The 17,774-nt window shown below is 37.1% G+C and overlaps 4 protein-coding genes across 4 annotated transcripts; 2 read left to right on the top strand and 2 right to left on the bottom strand.

The window, feature by feature from the left end:
- Positions 1–508: 508 nt before the first annotated feature.
- LOC127373291 (interferon a3-like) lies at positions 509–1,736 on the bottom strand. The gene is made up of 5 exons (XM_051417648.1): positions 1,565–1,736; positions 1,359–1,451; positions 1,098–1,247; positions 819–902; positions 509–723 (listed from the first exon to the last, which is right to left on the bottom strand). Exons 1-5 carry the CDS (start codon positions 1,697–1,699, stop codon positions 625–627), a joined length of 561 nt encoding a protein of 186 aa, XP_051273608.1. The 5' UTR covers positions 1,700–1,736; the 3' UTR covers positions 509–624.
- Positions 1,737–3,991: 2,255 nt separating this feature from the next.
- On the top strand, positions 3,992–5,237 carry LOC127373290 (interferon a3-like). The gene is made up of 5 exons (XM_051417647.1): positions 3,992–4,167; positions 4,281–4,373; positions 4,485–4,634; positions 4,817–4,900; positions 4,996–5,237. Exons 1-5 carry the CDS (start codon positions 4,033–4,035, stop codon positions 5,092–5,094), a joined length of 561 nt encoding a protein of 186 aa, XP_051273607.1. The 5' UTR covers positions 3,992–4,032; the 3' UTR covers positions 5,095–5,237.
- A 5,376-nt stretch (positions 5,238–10,613) lies between these two features.
- LOC127373299 (interferon a3-like) lies at positions 10,614–11,837 on the bottom strand. Its single transcript, XM_051417656.1, has 5 exons — positions 11,662–11,837; positions 11,454–11,546; positions 11,193–11,342; positions 10,954–11,034; positions 10,614–10,861 (listed from the first exon to the last, which is right to left on the bottom strand). Exons 1-5 carry the CDS (start codon positions 11,794–11,796, stop codon positions 10,763–10,765), a joined length of 558 nt encoding a protein of 185 aa, XP_051273616.1. The 5' UTR covers positions 11,797–11,837; the 3' UTR covers positions 10,614–10,762.
- A 2,271-nt stretch (positions 11,838–14,108) lies between these two features.
- On the top strand, positions 14,109–15,201 carry LOC127373296 (interferon a3-like). Its single transcript, XM_051417652.1, has 5 exons — positions 14,109–14,252; positions 14,368–14,460; positions 14,572–14,721; positions 14,917–15,000; positions 15,096–15,201. Exons 1-5 carry the CDS (start codon positions 14,118–14,120, stop codon positions 15,192–15,194), a joined length of 561 nt encoding a protein of 186 aa, XP_051273612.1. The 5' UTR covers positions 14,109–14,117; the 3' UTR covers positions 15,195–15,201.
- The last annotated feature ends 2,573 nt before the right edge of the window (positions 15,202–17,774 follow it).

Here is a 17,774-nt window from a genome sequence, read left to right as displayed (position 1 = left end):
CACTATACGCTGTATTGGTATGATTGTGTGTAACTGTATGTAACTGGATTTGATGTCTACAACATATGAGATGAATAAACTTTTAAGTATTTGTAAAACAACAGAGACTTTAAATGTTTAAAATTGTACTCTCATTACTTTTCAGTTTTAATTTTCTGACGTGACAATTTAATGTCAGTACTATCTTATATCAGTAGGTATACTGTACGTGATCATCAGACATCATATTATGATAGAAATCTGAACGAGGCCTCACATGTTTCTGTATGTTGTTTGTAAAAAGAAACAAAAATCTGCAACCCTTTAAAAACAAACACATTTCTCTTTGGTGAAAGATTTTTTTATTGTTATAACATAAATAAAATATACATTTTGCTCAATAAATGTAAATTTAAGACAGTTCTTAGACACATAACTCAAGAAATAGTTAAATAGGTAATTTAATGAATAAATAAATAAATAAACTTCAATATTAACATTAATTTAAAAAGATACTGACTGTGTAAAAATGTAATTAAAATACAAACAACTCAATTCCATAAATATATTAATGAATAAATAAATAAATAACTAAATAAACTTCATGTAATAAAATAAATGAATCTGACAGACAGGTAACAGCTTTTAGTTGGTGGTGAGTAGAGATGAAACCAGCTGGTCTGCTCTCATCAGATGGGTTTTGATTTCTTTCCTGATCAGTTCCCAGGCTTCAGCACTGTGACCCTACAGACAGAAGAATATTAGCATTATTAGAACATCAAAAATACAATATCTCATATCTATAAGACCAAAATGATATAGGAATAAAATAGACTGACCATTTTCTTTAGGACATGGTGTGAGAGTCTCTTGAAGTGCATGTGCAGCTTTGTGTTCTTCTTCTTGTGGCCGTGGCTCCCAATCTAAATGAATTAAAAGAAAATGAATATTTAGAAAACACAGTTTATTTCACCTGTAATGTGTTCAAAGAAATCTTCCTTACACAGTCACTGTGGAGCTGTTTAACTGGCACATTCATCAGTAATTCCTTGGAAATGTATATGAATATAATAGAAGCTGAAATCAGTTCAGTGGTGTCACTAAAAGTTTCTACTCACACAGGAGCGAAGGTTGTCAGCCTGCTGGGTTACAACATTGACAAAGTCTTCCACTGTGTTCTCCTCCCATGATGCAGAGCTGTGATCCTCCTCAAACAGGGCAGCTGTCTCATTAAGAATCTGAACTGTGAAGGCAAGTTGATCCTCAGCCTGGAAGAAGAAGAAGTAGAAGAATATATAACAGATATAACAACCCACACAAATCAATAATCACGTGTTATATTTTGTATTTCACTTAGACAGAAGTTGAGGATGACTTACTGATGCTTTGGACGCCTGTCTGTACAGAAGATTAGGGAAGGCCACAGTGTCCTCCACTTCAGCATCCTCAGTGGTGTTAGTGGAGTTATTAGCCTGCATCACACACACAAACACACACACATCATGTGTTGAAGTAAACAGACAGTAAAGTAAACTCATTCAGTTCAGATAATTCACTGACTTTAAACAATAAGAAGTCCACTTACCATCGTATCCAGTAGAGCCAAAGAGTTTTCACTGTGCTGTCTGAATTTATGATCCATGATCCATCTGCAGCTCAGCGAGGAGCCTGCACTGTACAGACTGAGAGACAGGCACACAAAGAAAATCCTGTTGAGCATTTTCAAAAAGGTAGAGATTGTCTTTGTATAGAGTAAATTCAGATGAGTGCTGGTGTTGTGTTGGAGCAGACCTGCAGTGCCTCCTTTATACTGTAGGACGCACCTGTTTCTGTTTCCACCTGTGGTAAACACAACGTAAACGAGGTTTAAGCTGTCACATTTCGATTTGACCTGTGAAAGAAATTCTCCCACAATAAAAGCATGAATAAATATCAAAACAAAGGTCAAATATAAAGCCAGATAAACATGTTAAAAAATTATCCTATTTTGTAAAACCATAGAAAATGCATTTTTATAGAAAACCTCTAAACACAAACAGACAAACACAAATATTTTACTTTTATTCGATAGTGGAAACGATGGTTATTATAGGAATATTATTGCGATTTTAAAGGCAAACAGAAAAGTAGACACTCTAGTTGTGATTGAATTGAAATCACCTGACTGATAATGATTATAGGCTATTTTAACATTTATTTATCCAATTTTGTTTGTTTACAGTGTTTCGTATTTTGCATCTTTCTGATAATTCCGTTTGTTTTTGATGCCGCATATTGCATCATTTGTGGTAGTGGATTCATAATAATCAATAAAGGATAAGGGAGTGATTGCGCTGTGTCCAGAAGGTGCCATAAAGCGGAAGTTCCAGCACAGAGAGAATGAAAGTCCCTGCAGCAGACTGTGGATAGCCTACGTAGGTCTGAAGATAACAGGAGCGTTTTATTGTGAAATCCAGCTGTTGCAGAAGCACGAGCACAGAAATAATCCCCCATAAATAGAGATAATAATAAAAATGTATTTTGGGGACATTTTTCTTTTTGTATTTATCTGTGATTATTTATGTCATTGTGCTGCTGCAACAACTGAATTTCACAATAAAGGCTTATGTTATGTTATGTTATGTTATGTTATCTTGTGTTATCTATACTTATCAATATGTAATCTATTGACACACATTTGTCCACACTCTGCAGGCTTACAGTCCTAATATAATACAATGTGATATATGTATCTGTATCAGGCTGAATATGTGCTCTGATGTGTAAAATAAAAGGTGAAGGAGAATCCCCTTCTCCACAGGCTGTCTGGTTCTCACGTTGAAGCCGCCATGTTCTAGTGAAAACAACGTGAAATGTCACTGATCACTTCATATGAACGAGCGTCAGAGCTCACTTTCATTTTCTCTCTGTGTTGGGACTTCCGCTTTAATCACTGCTGTAATCATTATTGATTATTATCGATCCACATATGAACTAATGATGCAATTCCAACAGTTTAAAAAGCATTTTAAATACATTTACCGTCGCGTGCAGAGTGAAAGGGAGGTGATGACGGTCAAAAACATGAAATCTGTAATCACTGTAAACTAACTCAACTTAATAGATAAAACAGCCGAAAATCATTATCAGTCAGCTCATTTATATTCAAAGATAATTTAATTTAAAAATTAAATATTCTATTTTGCTTTAAAACCCGCAGCACTATTCCTATAATCCTATATATATATGAAATATCATCGTAGTAACCTATTCCAATATAATTTATATGAGCTGAAATATGTATTTTATTTAAACATTTTGTCATTCACTTTCCAGAACAGTTTGCTTTGTGATATTCAGGAGATTAGGAGTAAAATGTTTCTCATGTAGAGAAAAATGGTCTGTTGATATATGGTAGAATCCAAACATACGAACTTATTGTCTCCACTATATGTAAAGTAGGCTGTAACTTAAATTAGAGACACAGTTGCGTTCAGGAACGTTCCCATTAGCCCTACAGACCGGAAGGTTTAATGCCACTCTTTTTGGCTTGATGATCATGAAAAACTTGAATTGTGCTTCAAGAAGGAAGAAGCGAACTTTTGAGGGAGAGAAGACAAAATATTTAGTTTGAGACGTAGCCTTATAATAATCTATAATTTATCTATAATCTATCATTTTATAATTTAATGTTTTATCAGTGCAACTGAATGTTTTTGGTGTCTTGTCAACCCACGAGGGTTGAGCACTTTGTGCGCATGACGAGAAAATCAAATCAAATCAAATCAATCAATCAGAAAATCAAAAGAGAGTGAACTGTGTTTTCTATATGAAACACATTTTCAAAGGATCATTTTTAATAACAATTCTTGTGGGAGATTTTTTTCACTACTCCAAATCCGAAATGTCTAACCATGTATGTAAACCTCATAAAACACGTTGTGTTTACCACAGGTGGAAACAGAAACAGGTGCGTCCTACAGTATAAAGGGAGGCACTGCAGGTCTGCCTCAACACAACACCAGCACTCATCTGAATTTACTCTATACAAAGACAATCTCTACCTTTTTGAAAATGCTCAACAGGATTTTCTTTGTGTGCCTGTCTCTCAGTCTGTACAGTGCAGGCTCCTCGCTGAGCTGCAGATGGATCATGGATCATAAATTCAGACAGCACAGTGAAAACTCTTTGGCTCTACTGGATACGATGGTAAGTGGACTTCTTATTGTTTAAAGTCAGTGAATTATCTGAACTGAATGAGTTTACTTTACTGTCTGTTTACTTCAACACATGATGTGTGTGTGTTTGTGTGTGTGATGCAGGCTAATAACTCCACTAACACCACTGAGGATGCTGAAGTGGAGGACACTGTGGCCTTCCCTAATCTTCTGTACAGACAGGCGTCCAAAGCATCAGTAAGTCATCCTCAACTTCTGTCTAAGTGAAATACAAAATATAACACGTGATTATTGATTTGTGTGGGTTGTTATATCTGTTATATATTCTTCTACTTCTTCTTCTTCCAGGCTGAGGATCAACTTGCCTTCACAGTTCAGATTCTTAATGAGACGGCTGCCCTGTTTGAGGAGGATCACAGCTCTGCATCATGGGAGGAGAACACAGTGGAGGACTTTGTCAATGTTGTAACCCAGCAGGCTGACAACCTTCGCTCCTGTGTGAGTAGAAACTCAGTGGATTAACACTAACCTTACTTCAGCTTCCCTTACATTTAAAACTTAAAGACAAACATCAGTTATGCTAAACTCCACTGTTGACTGTGAAAGGAAGATTCCATTGAACATAGTACATGTGCCAAATGAACAGTGTTTTTAAATTCATGTTGTTGTAATTCATTTAGATTGGGAGCCACGGCCACAAGAAGACTAACAAGAAGCTGCAAATGTATTTCATGAAACTTTCAAGCCACGTCCTAAAGAAAATGGTCAGGTTTGTGTATTCCTATCTCATATTTCTATGTATCAATCTATCTACAGTATCTATCATGTTCTAATAATGCTAATATTCTTCTGTCTGTAGGGCCACAGTGCTGAAGCCTGGGAGCTGATCAGGACGGAAATCAAAACCCATCTGATGAGAGCGGACCAGCTGGTTTCATCTCTACTCACCACCAACTAAAAGCTGTTACCTGTCTGTCAGATTCATTTATTTTATTACATAAAGTCTATCTTTTTTTAAAATCTATTTATTGAATTAAGTTGTTTGTACTTTAATCCATTACTTGATGTTCTACACAGTCAGTATGAAGTACACAACCACATGAAGTCTATTTATTTATTTTTCTATTTATTCATGTATTTATTTATCTAATTATTAAGTTTTGATTCTGTATTTATTTTTTTATTTGCATTAAACAAAATGAGAGCAGACCAGCAGGTTTAATCTCTACTTACCAAAGCTGTTATCTTTCTGTCAGATTAACAATGTGTTTATTTATTACATGAAGTCTATTTATTTATCTATTTATTCATGTATTTATTGAATTGAGTTGTTTGTATTTTTATAAAATGTCTACACAGTCAGTATTTTTTATAAATTAAAATGTTATTATTGAAGTTTATTTATTCAAATTTTTCATACCTGCAAAAGCAAATAAAAATAAGACTTTCTCCAGCAAATGGATGTGTTTTTATTGTTTTCTCTCCTGTGACATAAACAAAAGGCATACAGATTCTTTAACATAGTGAAACAATCTTTGCTCAAGCTCTGATGAACAACCAATGTCTGTTTCTGTAGGACTGGGTCTAGTTTGCATGCTCGCCATAGTTGGCCTTATTTGGTCCAGTAAAAAGTTGTTGGTAGAGACTCGTAGCCACTCCAGATCACCGATGGAGAAATCGTCTGTGTCATGTTACCATGATAAAAGAGGTCGAGTCCAGTTCATGTGAAGCTGCCACAGGGAAAGGTCTGTGGGAGATCTCCAGTGCTGAAGTCAGTTTCGGGGTTTTTGTTTTTCTGTGGCCCTGACAAAGAGAAAGTTGACATCCTCTGAGATTTTGATGAATCTTCCTGCACGTTTGTCTCATCTCTCTGAGCCGCTGAGTTTTCTTGGTTTTTATTTCTGTTAGTTAGGTTTATGGGAGAGGGAAGAAGCACTGATCCCACGGCCCCTATTCAAGCTGCTTCTCTTGTTTTTGATTTTTATTTTGCCCATCAGACCTGTTGATTGTTTTGAAAAGTTCTGACATTTTCTTATTTTATTTTTTATTATTTATCCCAAAATGGACTATTTGATTATGTTCTTTTCCAAAAGGCTGTATGGAGGATTGTAATATTCTTCCACTGAGCAGAAATGTGTTTATTAGTTTTATTATTGTTACATAAACAAAGGGGAAGCAGAATTTCTTTTTGAAAGAGTCCAATCAAACAACACACAGGAACATGTGAGGCCTCTTTCAGATTTCTACAGTAATACGATTTCTGATGATCACGTACAGTACTCACACCTAGTCAAGGTTTAAGATAGTACTGATATTAAATTGTCAGAGAATTTAAACCAAAAAAGTATTTTGAGTGCACAAGTACAATTCTTATCTTTTTAAAAATACTTTATTAAGCTTTTATTGCCTTTAATTAATAGCGATAGCTGAAGAGTGGCTCTACCAGGTGAGCTACCAGGATGCTCACCTGGTAGAGCCAATTCTAGATATTTAAAATCTCAGTTGTGTCATGATTAAAAATAAATTCATCTTGTATCTTGTATACGTAGAAATTCAAACCGGTTACATACAGTCACATACACAATCATATACAGTACAGCAAATAGTGCAATCTATATGAAGGACATTTTTCATATCGATCACAGGTCTGTTTTCCTTATGAAATTATTTACCCAACAATTCCCACCAAGAGCAAGCCATTGGCAACAGGGGCAAGGAAAAACTTCTTTTTAAGAAGCAGAAACCTCGGGCAGAGCCAGGCTCAAGGTGGGCAGCCGTCTGCCTCGACCGGTTGGGTTTAGAGAGAAAGAGAGAGAAAGGGAGAGAGGGGGGGTAGAAGGGGGTAAGAGAGAGGGGGTAGAAGGGGGTAAGAGAGAGGTGTAGGAGGGGCTAAGAGAGAGGGGTAGAAGGGAGTAAGAGAGGGGGTAGAAGGGGGTAAGAGAGAGGGGTAGAAGGGAGTAAGAGAGGGGGGTAGAAGGGAGTAAGAGAGGGGGGTAGAAGGGAGTAAGAGAGGGGGTAGGAGGGGGTAAGAGAGAGGGGTAGAAGGGGGTAAGAGAGGGGGGTAGAAAGGGGTAAGAGAGAGGGGTAGGAGGGGGTAAGAGAGAGGGGTAGAAGGGGGTAAGAGAGGGTAAGAGGGGAACACTGTGTTGTCCGAGCTCCTTTTTTTTCTTCCTTCCTCTATGTCCTGGGTGAGAATTCTTCCTCTGGATTAATGGGCACCATACAGGAACACGATTTTCAGTCCTCATCATGTGTCCTTTCTCAGGCTCCAAGATCACAGTCAGAGGTGGTCCATGCTCTGCTGTCACATACAGCAGTGGAGCTTCTTTTAGCTCTGGTGAGCTCAACATGAGCACTTTCGTAAGCTCTGTCATCACAGTATACAGCATAGGCCCAAACTGTGGAGCTTCTTTTAACTCTGGTGTCACAAAGAGTACTGGTCCAAACTCTGTTATCCCAGCTAACAGTGGTTCAAGCTCAGGCATCAAACTGTGTAGTAGTGCGAGCTCTGTCATCACACACTGCAGCTGCAGAAACTCAGAGTTCATCGGCAGCCCAAACTCCGTGTTCATTGTGAGCTGTAGTGAAATCTCCAACTTCACCATCAGCACTGGTCCAAGGTCCATCGCCACAGTCAAGTCCGTCTCGAAGTCCACTTGGATTTCTATCAGCGGTCCGAGCTCCATTGTTAAAGCCGGCAGTGGCCCAAGCTCCATCGTCAGTGACAGAAGTGGTCCAAGCTCCGTTGTCATAGAGAGGAGTGGTCCGAGCTCTATCACTGGAGGCAGCAACTGTCCAAGCTCTGTCTTCAAAGTCTGTAGTTGTCTCATTAGGGTCATCATCAACAGCAAAGAGTTGCTCAAAAACTGGGAAATGGCTGAAAAATAATGTGGAAGTCAAACAAAGCATTTATCCAAAATATTCCCTATCAGTAAAAGCAACAATGAGGTTTATTTGATAGGATAACTTATGTAAAATATATATGAAGACTGGGGATGGGCCAATATACGATTAATTGTGACAATAAAAAAACATGAGTGACTTCAAACAGCTATCTAACTGCTGATGTACAGTCCTTTATTGATTTCTTGATTAATTTTGAATGTCTACAAGTGCCTGTCACCACATCGGAAGGTTTGACTTTCCCACTGTGTCCCCACAAGAAAAAGTTAAACCAAATACTATGGATTCCTAACAACAACAGGGAGGTCAGGTGATCTGTTATGCAATAAAAAAATGTGTTATCAGGATAGTATTGTTAATTATTTTGGCCAGGATAATGGTGACATTAAATTTTAATATTGTCCCATGCATAATCAAGTCAGGAATTTTAAAATCACACATCCTACATTTTCACATAGACCTTTAAAGCCATATTTATAGAATCTGAACACCCTGCTGCCCCCACAGTGGTGGCATCAAAAAATACAGTGTGCAACATGCAGACTACACCATTTTTCAGTGGTACTATCTCAGTCTTTTGGAGTACAAAAACTTTGATTTGATTTGATTTACTCTCACGCCACTAGTGTTTATCTGCAGTGGGGTCCACACCAATTTCAGTGAAAAGGTCTGCCTTACCTGATCTCCTGCTCAGGGTTTTAGAAGATGATCCTTGCTGGTTTTTGTGTGAATTCCACATTGTTTTCTCTTTCGCTCTCTGTGTTTTACAACTGTCCTTCCTAGTACGCTCTATGTGTTTCATCGATACGTTTGTAGAGTTTTGTCTTTGTGTTTGTCACCTTACCTGCTGATATAGAATGTTTATAAGTTACTCTTTGTAAAGTTCTAAAAGAATGATTCTAGAACCTGATGTCATAAAATAGAACCTTTTTTCTTTCATCTTGATTATTTTCTTTTTCTTTTTTTTTACTGTATAATTAGTTAATGCTTTTATATCTATTTTTTTTAGTGTGTTGTTTTTATTACCTTTTTTTATTTTTTAACTTATGTGAAGTGTCTTTGGGTTCCTAGAAAAGCGCTCTATAAATGACATGTATTATTATTTTTATTATTATTATTATTATTTGGCAATATTCTGTTTGTTACACTCATACCAATTAAACAAACTGAAGTGAATTCAACTCCAATTAAAGACACATGGCTTTGAGGTCATACTCTGTGTTCTTCCATTCTGCATAATTGGGCAGGGACCCAATTTCAAAAAATAAATATCCTAAAAGCTACAATACGTAAATTAAACCTGGGACTCGACCTCTCTGACATAGAAACATTTCAACAGACCTGTTAGTCTCATATGCTCATCATCTTATATATACCACCATAATGGCTTCCAGAGGATGTATCCAAACAACTCTGGTGATCCACTGAAGTCTCCTCGATCACCACTGTGAAGTTGACTTTTGTTGTTTTGAGCAAAATATCTTTACAACTATCAGATGGATTGCCATGAAATTTGGCACAGACATTCATGTCTACCTCAGGGTGAATTGTAATAACCTTGGTGAGCCACTGATTTTTCATATAGCGCCATCTTCTGGTCAAACATTTTTATTTGCCCAGCAGTACTTTGTTTAGTGGCCTTTGTTGTTGCTCCAAAAATTTGCTGATCTGAAAATACTACGACAACCAAAGGGGAGAATGAACATTTAGTCAATTTATTTCAACAAATTACAACTTCTCGCTCAAAACACGGAATAAAAAACAGAAAAAACAAATACTTGTAGACTTATCAATACAATAGATAATGAGTAACACTAACAGTTACTTACTAGAGGCGTGTAAATCACCAGGCCTCCGTTGGTCATGGAGGCTATGGATCTGGTTCTGTTGCATGCTCACCCGGTTCCGGTTCTGGTGCTCATTCTCCTATGCTAGCTCCTGTTCTAGTGGTTTAAACAAACCTTCCCCAGTCGGGGAAAGAGTTAACTTATAGGACCGCTAAGTGCCATAGGACACTCTGGTATTTTGATGTCTAGCTAAATGTTGTCTATTTCTGCCACAGCAAAAGAGCATTATTATCTGTGAAACAACAGGGAATTTTATTTTTTATTTAACTTTATTTTAGGCACGTAATCTCACTGAGACACAGGGTCTCATTTACAAGAGAGTCCTCTCTTGACTCGTGTTACTGTTCAGTTTTTATTCTCTGACTGGACAATTTCATTCATTTCTGTCTTGTACCTTCAATAGGTTTAAGAACTGTGATGATCAGAATGATCCTCAGACATCAGGTATTACTGTAGAAATCTGAATGAAGCCTCACATTTTCCTGTATGTTGTTTGATCTGACTCATTAAAAAGAAAATCTGCATGTTTTTTGTATGCAAAAGGATTTTAAAAAACCCACCCACACATTTCTATTTGCTGAAAAAAATGTTTATTGTCTATAAATAATGTATCAAAAATATAAAAGTACATAAAATTTTGTTCAATGCTAATTAAAAAAATAAATACAGAATAAAAATGTAATAATTAGATAAATAAATACATGAATAAATAGATAAATAAATAGACTTTATGTAGTTGTGTACTTCATACTGACTGTGTAGAATATCAAGTAATCGATTGAAACACAAACAACTCAATTCAATAAATAGATAAAAAAAAAAATAAAAGACTTAAATAAATAAAATAAAATAAATTAATCTGACAGGTAACAGCTTTTAGTTGGTGGTGAGTAGAGATGAAACCAGCTGGTCCGCTCTCATCAGATGGGTTTTGATTTCCTTCCTGATCAGCTCCCAGGCTTCAGCACTGTGGCCCTATATATTAGCATTATATTAGCATTATTAGAACATGATAGATACTGTAGATAGATTGATACATAGAAATATAGATAGATACACAAACCTACCATTTTCTTTAGGACGTGGCTTGAAAGTTTCATGAAATACATTTGTAGCTTCTTGTTAGTCTTGTGGCCGTGGCTCCCAATCTAAATGAATTACAACAACATGAATTAAAACCTGTTCATTTGGCACATGCACTATTAATGGATCCTTTCAGTCAACAGGATTTAGCATAACTGATGTTTGTCTTTAAGTTTTAAATGTAAGGGAACAAGTAAGGTTATGTTAATCCACTGAGACTCACACAGGAGCGAAGGTTGTCAGCCTGCTGGGTTACAACATTGACAAAGTCCTCCACTGTGTTCTCCTCCCATGATGCAGAGCTGTGATCCTCCTCAAACAGGGCAGCCGTCTCATTAAGAATCTGAACTGTGAAGGCAAGTTGATCCTCAGCCTGGAAGAAGAAGAAGTAGAAGAATATATAACAGATATAACAACCCACACAAATCAATAATCACGTGTTATATTTTGTATTTCACTTAGACAGAAGTTGAGGATGACTTACTGATGCTTTGGACGCCTGTCTGTACAGAAGATTAGGGAAGGCCACAGTGTCCTCCACTTCAGCATCCTCAGTGGTGTTAGTGGAGTTATTAGCCTGCATCACACACACAAACACACACACACATCATGTGTTGAAGTAAACAGACAGTAAAGTAAACTCATTCAGTTCAGATAATTCACTGACTTTAAACAATAAGAAGTCCACTTACCATCGTATCCAGTAGAGCCAAAGAGTTTTCACTGTGCTGTCTGAATTTATGATCCATGATCCATCTGCAGCTCAGCGAGGAGCCTGCACTGTACAGACTGAGAGACAGGCACACAAAGAAAATCCTGTTGAGCATTTTCAAAAAGGTAGAGATTGTCTTTGTATAGAGTAAATTCAGATGAGTGCTGGTTGTGTTGAGGCAGACCTGCAGTGCCTCCTTTATACTGTAGGACGCACCTGTTTCTGTTTCCACCTGTGGTAAACACAACGTGTTTTATGAGGTTTACATACATGGTTAGACATTTCGGATTTGGAGTAGTGAAAAAAATCTCCCACAATAATTGTTATTAAAAATGATCCTTTGAAAATGTGTTTCATATAGAAAACACAGTTCACTCTCTTTTGATTTTCTGATTGATTGATTTTGATTTGATTTTCTCGTCATGCGCACAAAGCGCTCAACCCTCGTGGGTTGACAAGACACCAAAAACATTCAGTTGCACTGATAAAACATTAAATGATAAAATTATAGATTATAGATAAATTATAGATTATTATAAGGCTACGTCTCAAACTAAATATTCTGTCTTCTCTCCCTCAAAAAGTTCGCTTCTTCCTTCTTGAAGCACAATTCAAGTTTTTCATGATCATCAAGCCAAAAAGAGTGGCATTAAACCTTCCGGTCTGTAGGGCTAATGGGAATGTTCCTGAACGCAACTGTGTCTCTAATTTAAGTTACAGCCTACTTTACATATAGTGGAGACAATAAGTTCGTATGTTTGGTTTCTACCATATATCAACAGACCATTTTTCTCTACATGAGAAACATTTTACTCCTAATCTCCTGAATATCACAAAGCAAATTGTTCTGGAAAGTGAATGACAAAATGTTTAAATAAAATAAATATTTCAGCTCATATAAATTATATTGGAATAGTTTACTACGATGATATTTCATATATATATAGGATTATAGGAATAGTGCTGCGGGTTTTAAAGCAAAATAGAATATTTAATTTTTAAATTAAATTATCTTTGAATATAAATGAGCTGACTGATAATGATTTTAGGCTGTTTTATCTATTAAGTTGAGTTAGTTTACAGTGATTACAGATTTCATGTTTTTGACCGTCATCACCTCCCTTTCACTCTGCACGCGACGGTAAATGTATTTAAAATGCTTTTTAAACTGTTGGAATTGCATCATTAGTCCCTATGTGGATCGATAATAATCAATAATGATTACAGCAGTGATTAAAGCGGAAGTCCCAACACAGAGAGAAAATGAAAGTGAGCTCTGACGCTCGTTCATATGAAGTGATCAGTGACATTTCACGTTGTTTTCACTAGAACATGGCGGCTTCAACGTGAGAACCAGACAGCCTGTGGAGAAGGGGATTCTCCTTCACCTTTTATTTTACACATCAGAGCACATATTCAGCCTGATACAGACACATATATCACATTGTATTATATTAGGACTGTAAGCCTGCAGAGTGTGGACAAACGTGTGTCAATAGATTACATATTGATAAGTATAGATAACACAAGATAACATAACATACCCTAACATAAGCCTTTATTGTGAAATTCAGTTGTTGCAGCAGCACAATGACATAAATAATCACAGATAAATACAAAAGAAAAATTTCCCCAAAATACATTTTTATTATTATCTCTATTTATGGGGGATTATTTCTGTGCTCGTGCTTCTGCAACAGCTGGATTTCACAATAAAACGCTCCTGTTATCTTCTGACCTACGTAGGCTATCCACAGTCTGCTGCAGGGACTTTCATTCTCTCTGTGCTGGAACTTCCGCTTTATGGCACCTTCTGGACACAGCGCAATCACTCCCTTATCCTTTATTGATTATTATGAATCCACTACCACAAATGATGCAATATACGGCATCAAAAACAAACGGAATTATCAGAAAGATGCAAAATACGAAACACTGTAAACAAACAAAATTGGATGAATAAATGTTAAAATAGCCTATAATTATTATCAGTCAGGTGATTTCAATTCAATCACAACTAGAGTGTCTAATTTTCAGTTTACCTTTAAAATCGCAATAATATCCCTATAATAACCATCGTTTCCACTATCGAATAAAAGTAAAATATTTGTGTTTGTCTGTTTGTGTTTAGAGGTTTTCTATAAAAATGCATTTTCTATGGTTTTACAAAATAGGATCATTTTTTAACATGTTTATCTGGCTTTATATTTGACCTTTGTTTTGATATTTATTCATGCTTTTATTGTGGGAGAATTTCTTTCACAGGTCAAATCGAAATGTGACAGCTTAAACCTCGTTTACGTTGTGTTTACCACAGGTGGAAACAGAAACAGGTGCGTCCTACAGTATAAAGGAGGCACTGCAGGTCTGCTCCAACACAACACCAGCACTCATCTGAACTTACTCTATACAAAGTCAATCTCTACCTTTTTGAAAATGCTCAACAGGATTTTCTTTGTGTGCCTGTCTCTCAGTCTGTACAGTGCAGGCTCCTCGCTGAGCTGCAGATGGATCATGGATCATAAATTCAGACAGCACAGTAAAAACTCTTTGGCTCTACTGGATACGATGGTAAGTGGACTTCTTATTGTTTAAAGTCAGTGAATTATCTGAACTGAATGAGTTTACTTTACTGTCTGTTTACTTCAACACATGATGTGTGTGTGTGTTTGTGTGTGTGATGCAGGCTAATAACTCCACTAACACCACTGAGGATGCTGAAGTGGAGGACACTGTGGCCTTCCCTAATCTTCTGTACAGACAGGCGTCCAAAGCATCAGTAAGTCATCCTCAACTTCTGTCTAACTGAAATACAAAATATAACACGTGATTATTGATTTGTGTGGGTTGTTATATCTGTTATATATTCTTCTACTTCTTCTTCTTCCAGGCTGAGGATCAACTTGCCTTCACAGTTCAGATTCTTAATGAGACGGCTGCCCTGTTTGAGGAGGATCACAGCTCTGCATCATGGGAGGAGAACACAGTGGAAGACTTTGTCAATGTTGTAACCCGGCAGGCTGACAACCTTCGCTCCTGTGTGAGTAGAAACTTTTAGTGACACCACTGAACTGATTTCAGCTTCTATTACATTCATATACATTTCCAAGGAATTACTGATGAATGTGCCAGTTAAACAGCTCCACAGTGACTGTGTAAGGAAGATTTCTTTGAACACATTACAGGTGAAATAAACTGTGTTTTCTAAATATTCATTTTCTTTTAATTCATTTAGATTGGGAGCCACAGCCACAAGAAGAAGAACACAAAGCTGCACATGCACTTCAAGAGACTCTCACACCATGTCCTAAAGAAAATGGTCAGTCTATTTTATTCCTATATCATTTTGGTCTTATAGATATGAGATATTGTATTTTTGATGTTCTAATAATGCTAATATTCTTCTGTCTGTAGGGCCACAGTGCTGAAGCCTGGGAGCTGATCAGGAAAGAAATCAAAACCCATCTGATGAGAGCAGACCAGCTGGTTTCATCTCTACTCACCACCAACTAAAAGCTGTTACCTGTCTGTCAGATTCATTTATTTTATTACATAAAGTCTATCTTTTTTTAAAAATCTATTTATTGAATTAATTTTGTACTTCAATCCATTACTTGATGTTCTACACAGTATGTATGAAGTACACAACTACATGAAGTTTATTTATTTATTTTTCTATTTATTCATGCATTTATTTATCTAATTATTAAGTTTTGATTCTGCATATATTTTTTTATTTGCATTAAACAAAATGAGAGCAGACCAGCAGGTTTCATCTCTACTTACCAAAGCTGTTATCTTTCTGTCAGATTAACAATGTGTTTATTTATTACATGTCTATTTATTTATCTATTTATTCATGTATTTATTGAATTGAGTTGTTTGTATTTTTATAAAATGTCTACACAGTCAGTATTTTTTATAAATTAAAATGTTATTATTGAAGTTTATTTATTCAAATTTTTCATACCTGCAAAAGCAAATAAAAATAAGACTTTCTCCAGCAAATGGATGTGTTTTTATTGTTTTCTCTCCTGTGACATAAACAAAAGGCATACAGATTCTTTAACATAGTGAAACAATCTTTGCTCAAGCTCTGATGAACAACCAATGTCTGTTTCTGTAGGACTGGGTCTAGTTTGCATGCTCGCCATAGTTGGCCTTATTTGGTCCAGTAAAAAGTTGTTGGTAGAGACTCGTAGCCACTCCAGATCACCGATGGAGAAATCGTCTGTGTCATGTTACCATGATAAAAGAGGTCGAGTCCAGTTCATGTGAAGCTGCCACAGGGAAAGGTCTGTGGGAGATCTCCAGTGCTGAAGTCAGTTTCGGGGTTTTTGTTTTTCTGTGGCCCTGACAAAGAGAAAGTTGACATCCTCTGAGATTTTGATGAATCTTCCTGCACGTTTGTCTCATCTCTCTGAGCCGCTGAGTTTTCTTGGTTTTTATTTCTGTTAGTTAGGTTTATGGGAGAGGGAAGAAGCACTGATCCCACGGCCCCTATTCAAGCTGCTTCTCTTGTTTTTGATTTTTATTTTGCCCATCAGACCTGTTGATTGTTTTGAAAAGTTCTGACATTTTCTTATTTTATTTTTTATTATTTATCCCAAAATGGACTATTTGATTATGTTCTTTTCCAAAGGGCTGTATGGAGGGATTGTAATATTCTTCCACTGAGCAGAAATATGTTTATTAGTTTTATTATTGTTACATAAACAAAGGGGAAGCAGAATTTCTTTTTGAAAGAGTCCAATCAAACAACACACAGGAACATGTGAGGCCTCTTTCAGATTTCTACAGTAATACGATTTCTGATGATCACGTACAGTACTCACACCTAGTCAAGGTTTAAGATAGTACTGATATTAAATTGTCAGAGAATTTAAACCAAAAAAGTATTTTGAGTGCACAAGTACAATTCTTATCTTTTTAAAAATACTTTATTAAGCTTTTATTGCCTTTAATTAATAGCGATAGCTGAAGAGTGGCTCTACCAGGTGAGCTACCAGGATGCTCACCTGGTAGAGCCAATTCTAGATATTTAAAATCTCAGTTGTGTCATGATTAAAAATAAATTCATCTTGTATCTTGTATACGTAGAAATTCAAACCGGTTACATACAGTCACATACACAATCATATACAGTACAGCAAATAGTGCAATCTATATGAAGGACATTTTTCATATCGATCACAGGTCTGTTTTCCTTATGAAATTATTTACCCAACAATTCCCACCAAGAGCAAGCCATTGGCAACAGGGGCAAGGAAAAACTTCTTTTTAAGAAGCAGAAACCTCGGGCAGAGCCAGGCTCAAGGTGGGCAGCCGTCTGCCTCGACCGGTTGGGTTTAGAGAGAAAGAGAGAGAAAGGGAGAGAGGGGGGTAGAAGGGGGTAAGAGAGGGGGGTAGAAGGGGGTAAGAGAGAGGGGTAGGAGGGGCTAAGAGAGAGGGGTAGAAGGGAGTAAGAGAGGGGGTAGAAGGGGGTAAGAGAGAGGGGTAGAAGGGAGTAAGAGAGGGGGGTAGAAGGGAGTAAGAGAGGGGGGTAGAAGGGAGTAAGAGAGGGGGTAGGAGGGGGTAAGAGAGAGGGGTAGAAGGGGGGTAAGAGAGGGGGGTAGAAAGGGGTAAGAGAGAAGGGTAGGAGGGGGTAAGAGAGAGGGGTAGAAGGGGGTAAGAGAGGGTAAGAGGGGAACACTGTGTTGTCCGAGCTCCTTTTTTTTCTTCCTTCCTCTATGTCCTGGGTGAGAATTCTTCCTCTGGATTAATGGGCACCATACAGGAACACGATTTTCAGTCCTCATTATGTGTCCTTTCTCAGGCTCCAAGATCACAGTCAGAGGTGGTCCATGCTCTGCTGTCACATACAGCAGTGGAGCTTCTTTTAGCTCTGGTGAGCTCAACATGAGCACTTTCGTAAGCTCTGTCATCACAGTATACAGCATAGGCCCAAACTGTGGAGCTTCTTTTAACTCTGGTGTCACAAAGAGTACTGGTCCAAACTCTGTTATCCCAGCTAACAGTGGTTCAAGCTCAGGCATCAAACTGTGTAGTAGTGCGAGCTCTGTCATCACACACTGCAGCTGCAGAAACTCAGAG

The sequence above is a fragment of the Dicentrarchus labrax genome, unplaced genomic scaffold (assembly GCF_905237075.1).
Source record: "Dicentrarchus labrax unplaced genomic scaffold, dlabrax2021, whole genome shotgun sequence".
In the NCBI taxonomy this organism is placed as follows: domain Eukaryota; kingdom Metazoa; phylum Chordata; class Actinopteri; family Moronidae; genus Dicentrarchus; species Dicentrarchus labrax.
Note: the sequence above shows the minus strand (reverse complement) of the source record. Positions and strands in the feature narration are given on the sequence as shown.

What these genes read in the sequence shown, in the direction of transcription:
- LOC127373291 (XM_051417648.1), bottom strand. Translation starts at nt 1,699, where the DNA reads ATGCTCAACAGGATTTTCTTTGTGTGCCTGTCTCTCAGTCTGTACAGT. An exon ending in CTGACAACCTTCGCTCCTGT is followed by an intron (nt 903 to 1,097) that starts GTGAGTAGAAAC and finishes TAATTCATTTAG; the next exon opens with ATTGGGAGCCACGGCCACAA. An exon ending in ACCATGTCCTAAAGAAAATG is followed by an intron (nt 724 to 818) that starts GTCAGTCTATTT and finishes TTCTGTCTGTAG; the next exon opens with GGTCACAGTGCTGAAGCCTG.
- LOC127373290 (XM_051417647.1), top strand. Translation starts at nt 4,033, where the DNA reads ATGCTCAACAGGATTTTCTTTGTGTGCCTGTCTCTCAGTCTGTACAGT. An exon ending in TGGCTCTACTGGATACGATG is followed by an intron (nt 4,168 to 4,280) that starts GTAAGTGGACTT and finishes TGTGTGATGCAG; the next exon opens with GCTAATAACTCCACTAACAC. An exon ending in GACAGGCGTCCAAAGCATCA is followed by an intron (nt 4,374 to 4,484) that starts GTAAGTCATCCT and finishes TTCTTCTTCCAG; the next exon opens with GCTGAGGATCAACTTGCCTT.
- LOC127373299 (XM_051417656.1), bottom strand. Translation starts at nt 11,796, where the DNA reads ATGCTCAACAGGATTTTCTTTGTGTGCCTGTCTCTCAGTCTGTACAGT. An exon ending in GACAGGCGTCCAAAGCATCA is followed by an intron (nt 11,343 to 11,453) that starts GTAAGTCATCCT and finishes TTCTTCTTCCAG; the next exon opens with GCTGAGGATCAACTTGCCTT. An exon ending in CTGACAACCTTCGCTCCTGT is followed by an intron (nt 11,035 to 11,192) that starts GTGAGTCTCAGT and finishes TAATTCATTTAG; the next exon opens with ATTGGGAGCCACGGCCACAA.
- LOC127373296 (XM_051417652.1), top strand. Translation starts at nt 14,118, where the DNA reads ATGCTCAACAGGATTTTCTTTGTGTGCCTGTCTCTCAGTCTGTACAGT. An exon ending in GACAGGCGTCCAAAGCATCA is followed by an intron (nt 14,461 to 14,571) that starts GTAAGTCATCCT and finishes TTCTTCTTCCAG; the next exon opens with GCTGAGGATCAACTTGCCTT. An exon ending in ACCATGTCCTAAAGAAAATG is followed by an intron (nt 15,001 to 15,095) that starts GTCAGTCTATTT and finishes TTCTGTCTGTAG; the next exon opens with GGCCACAGTGCTGAAGCCTG.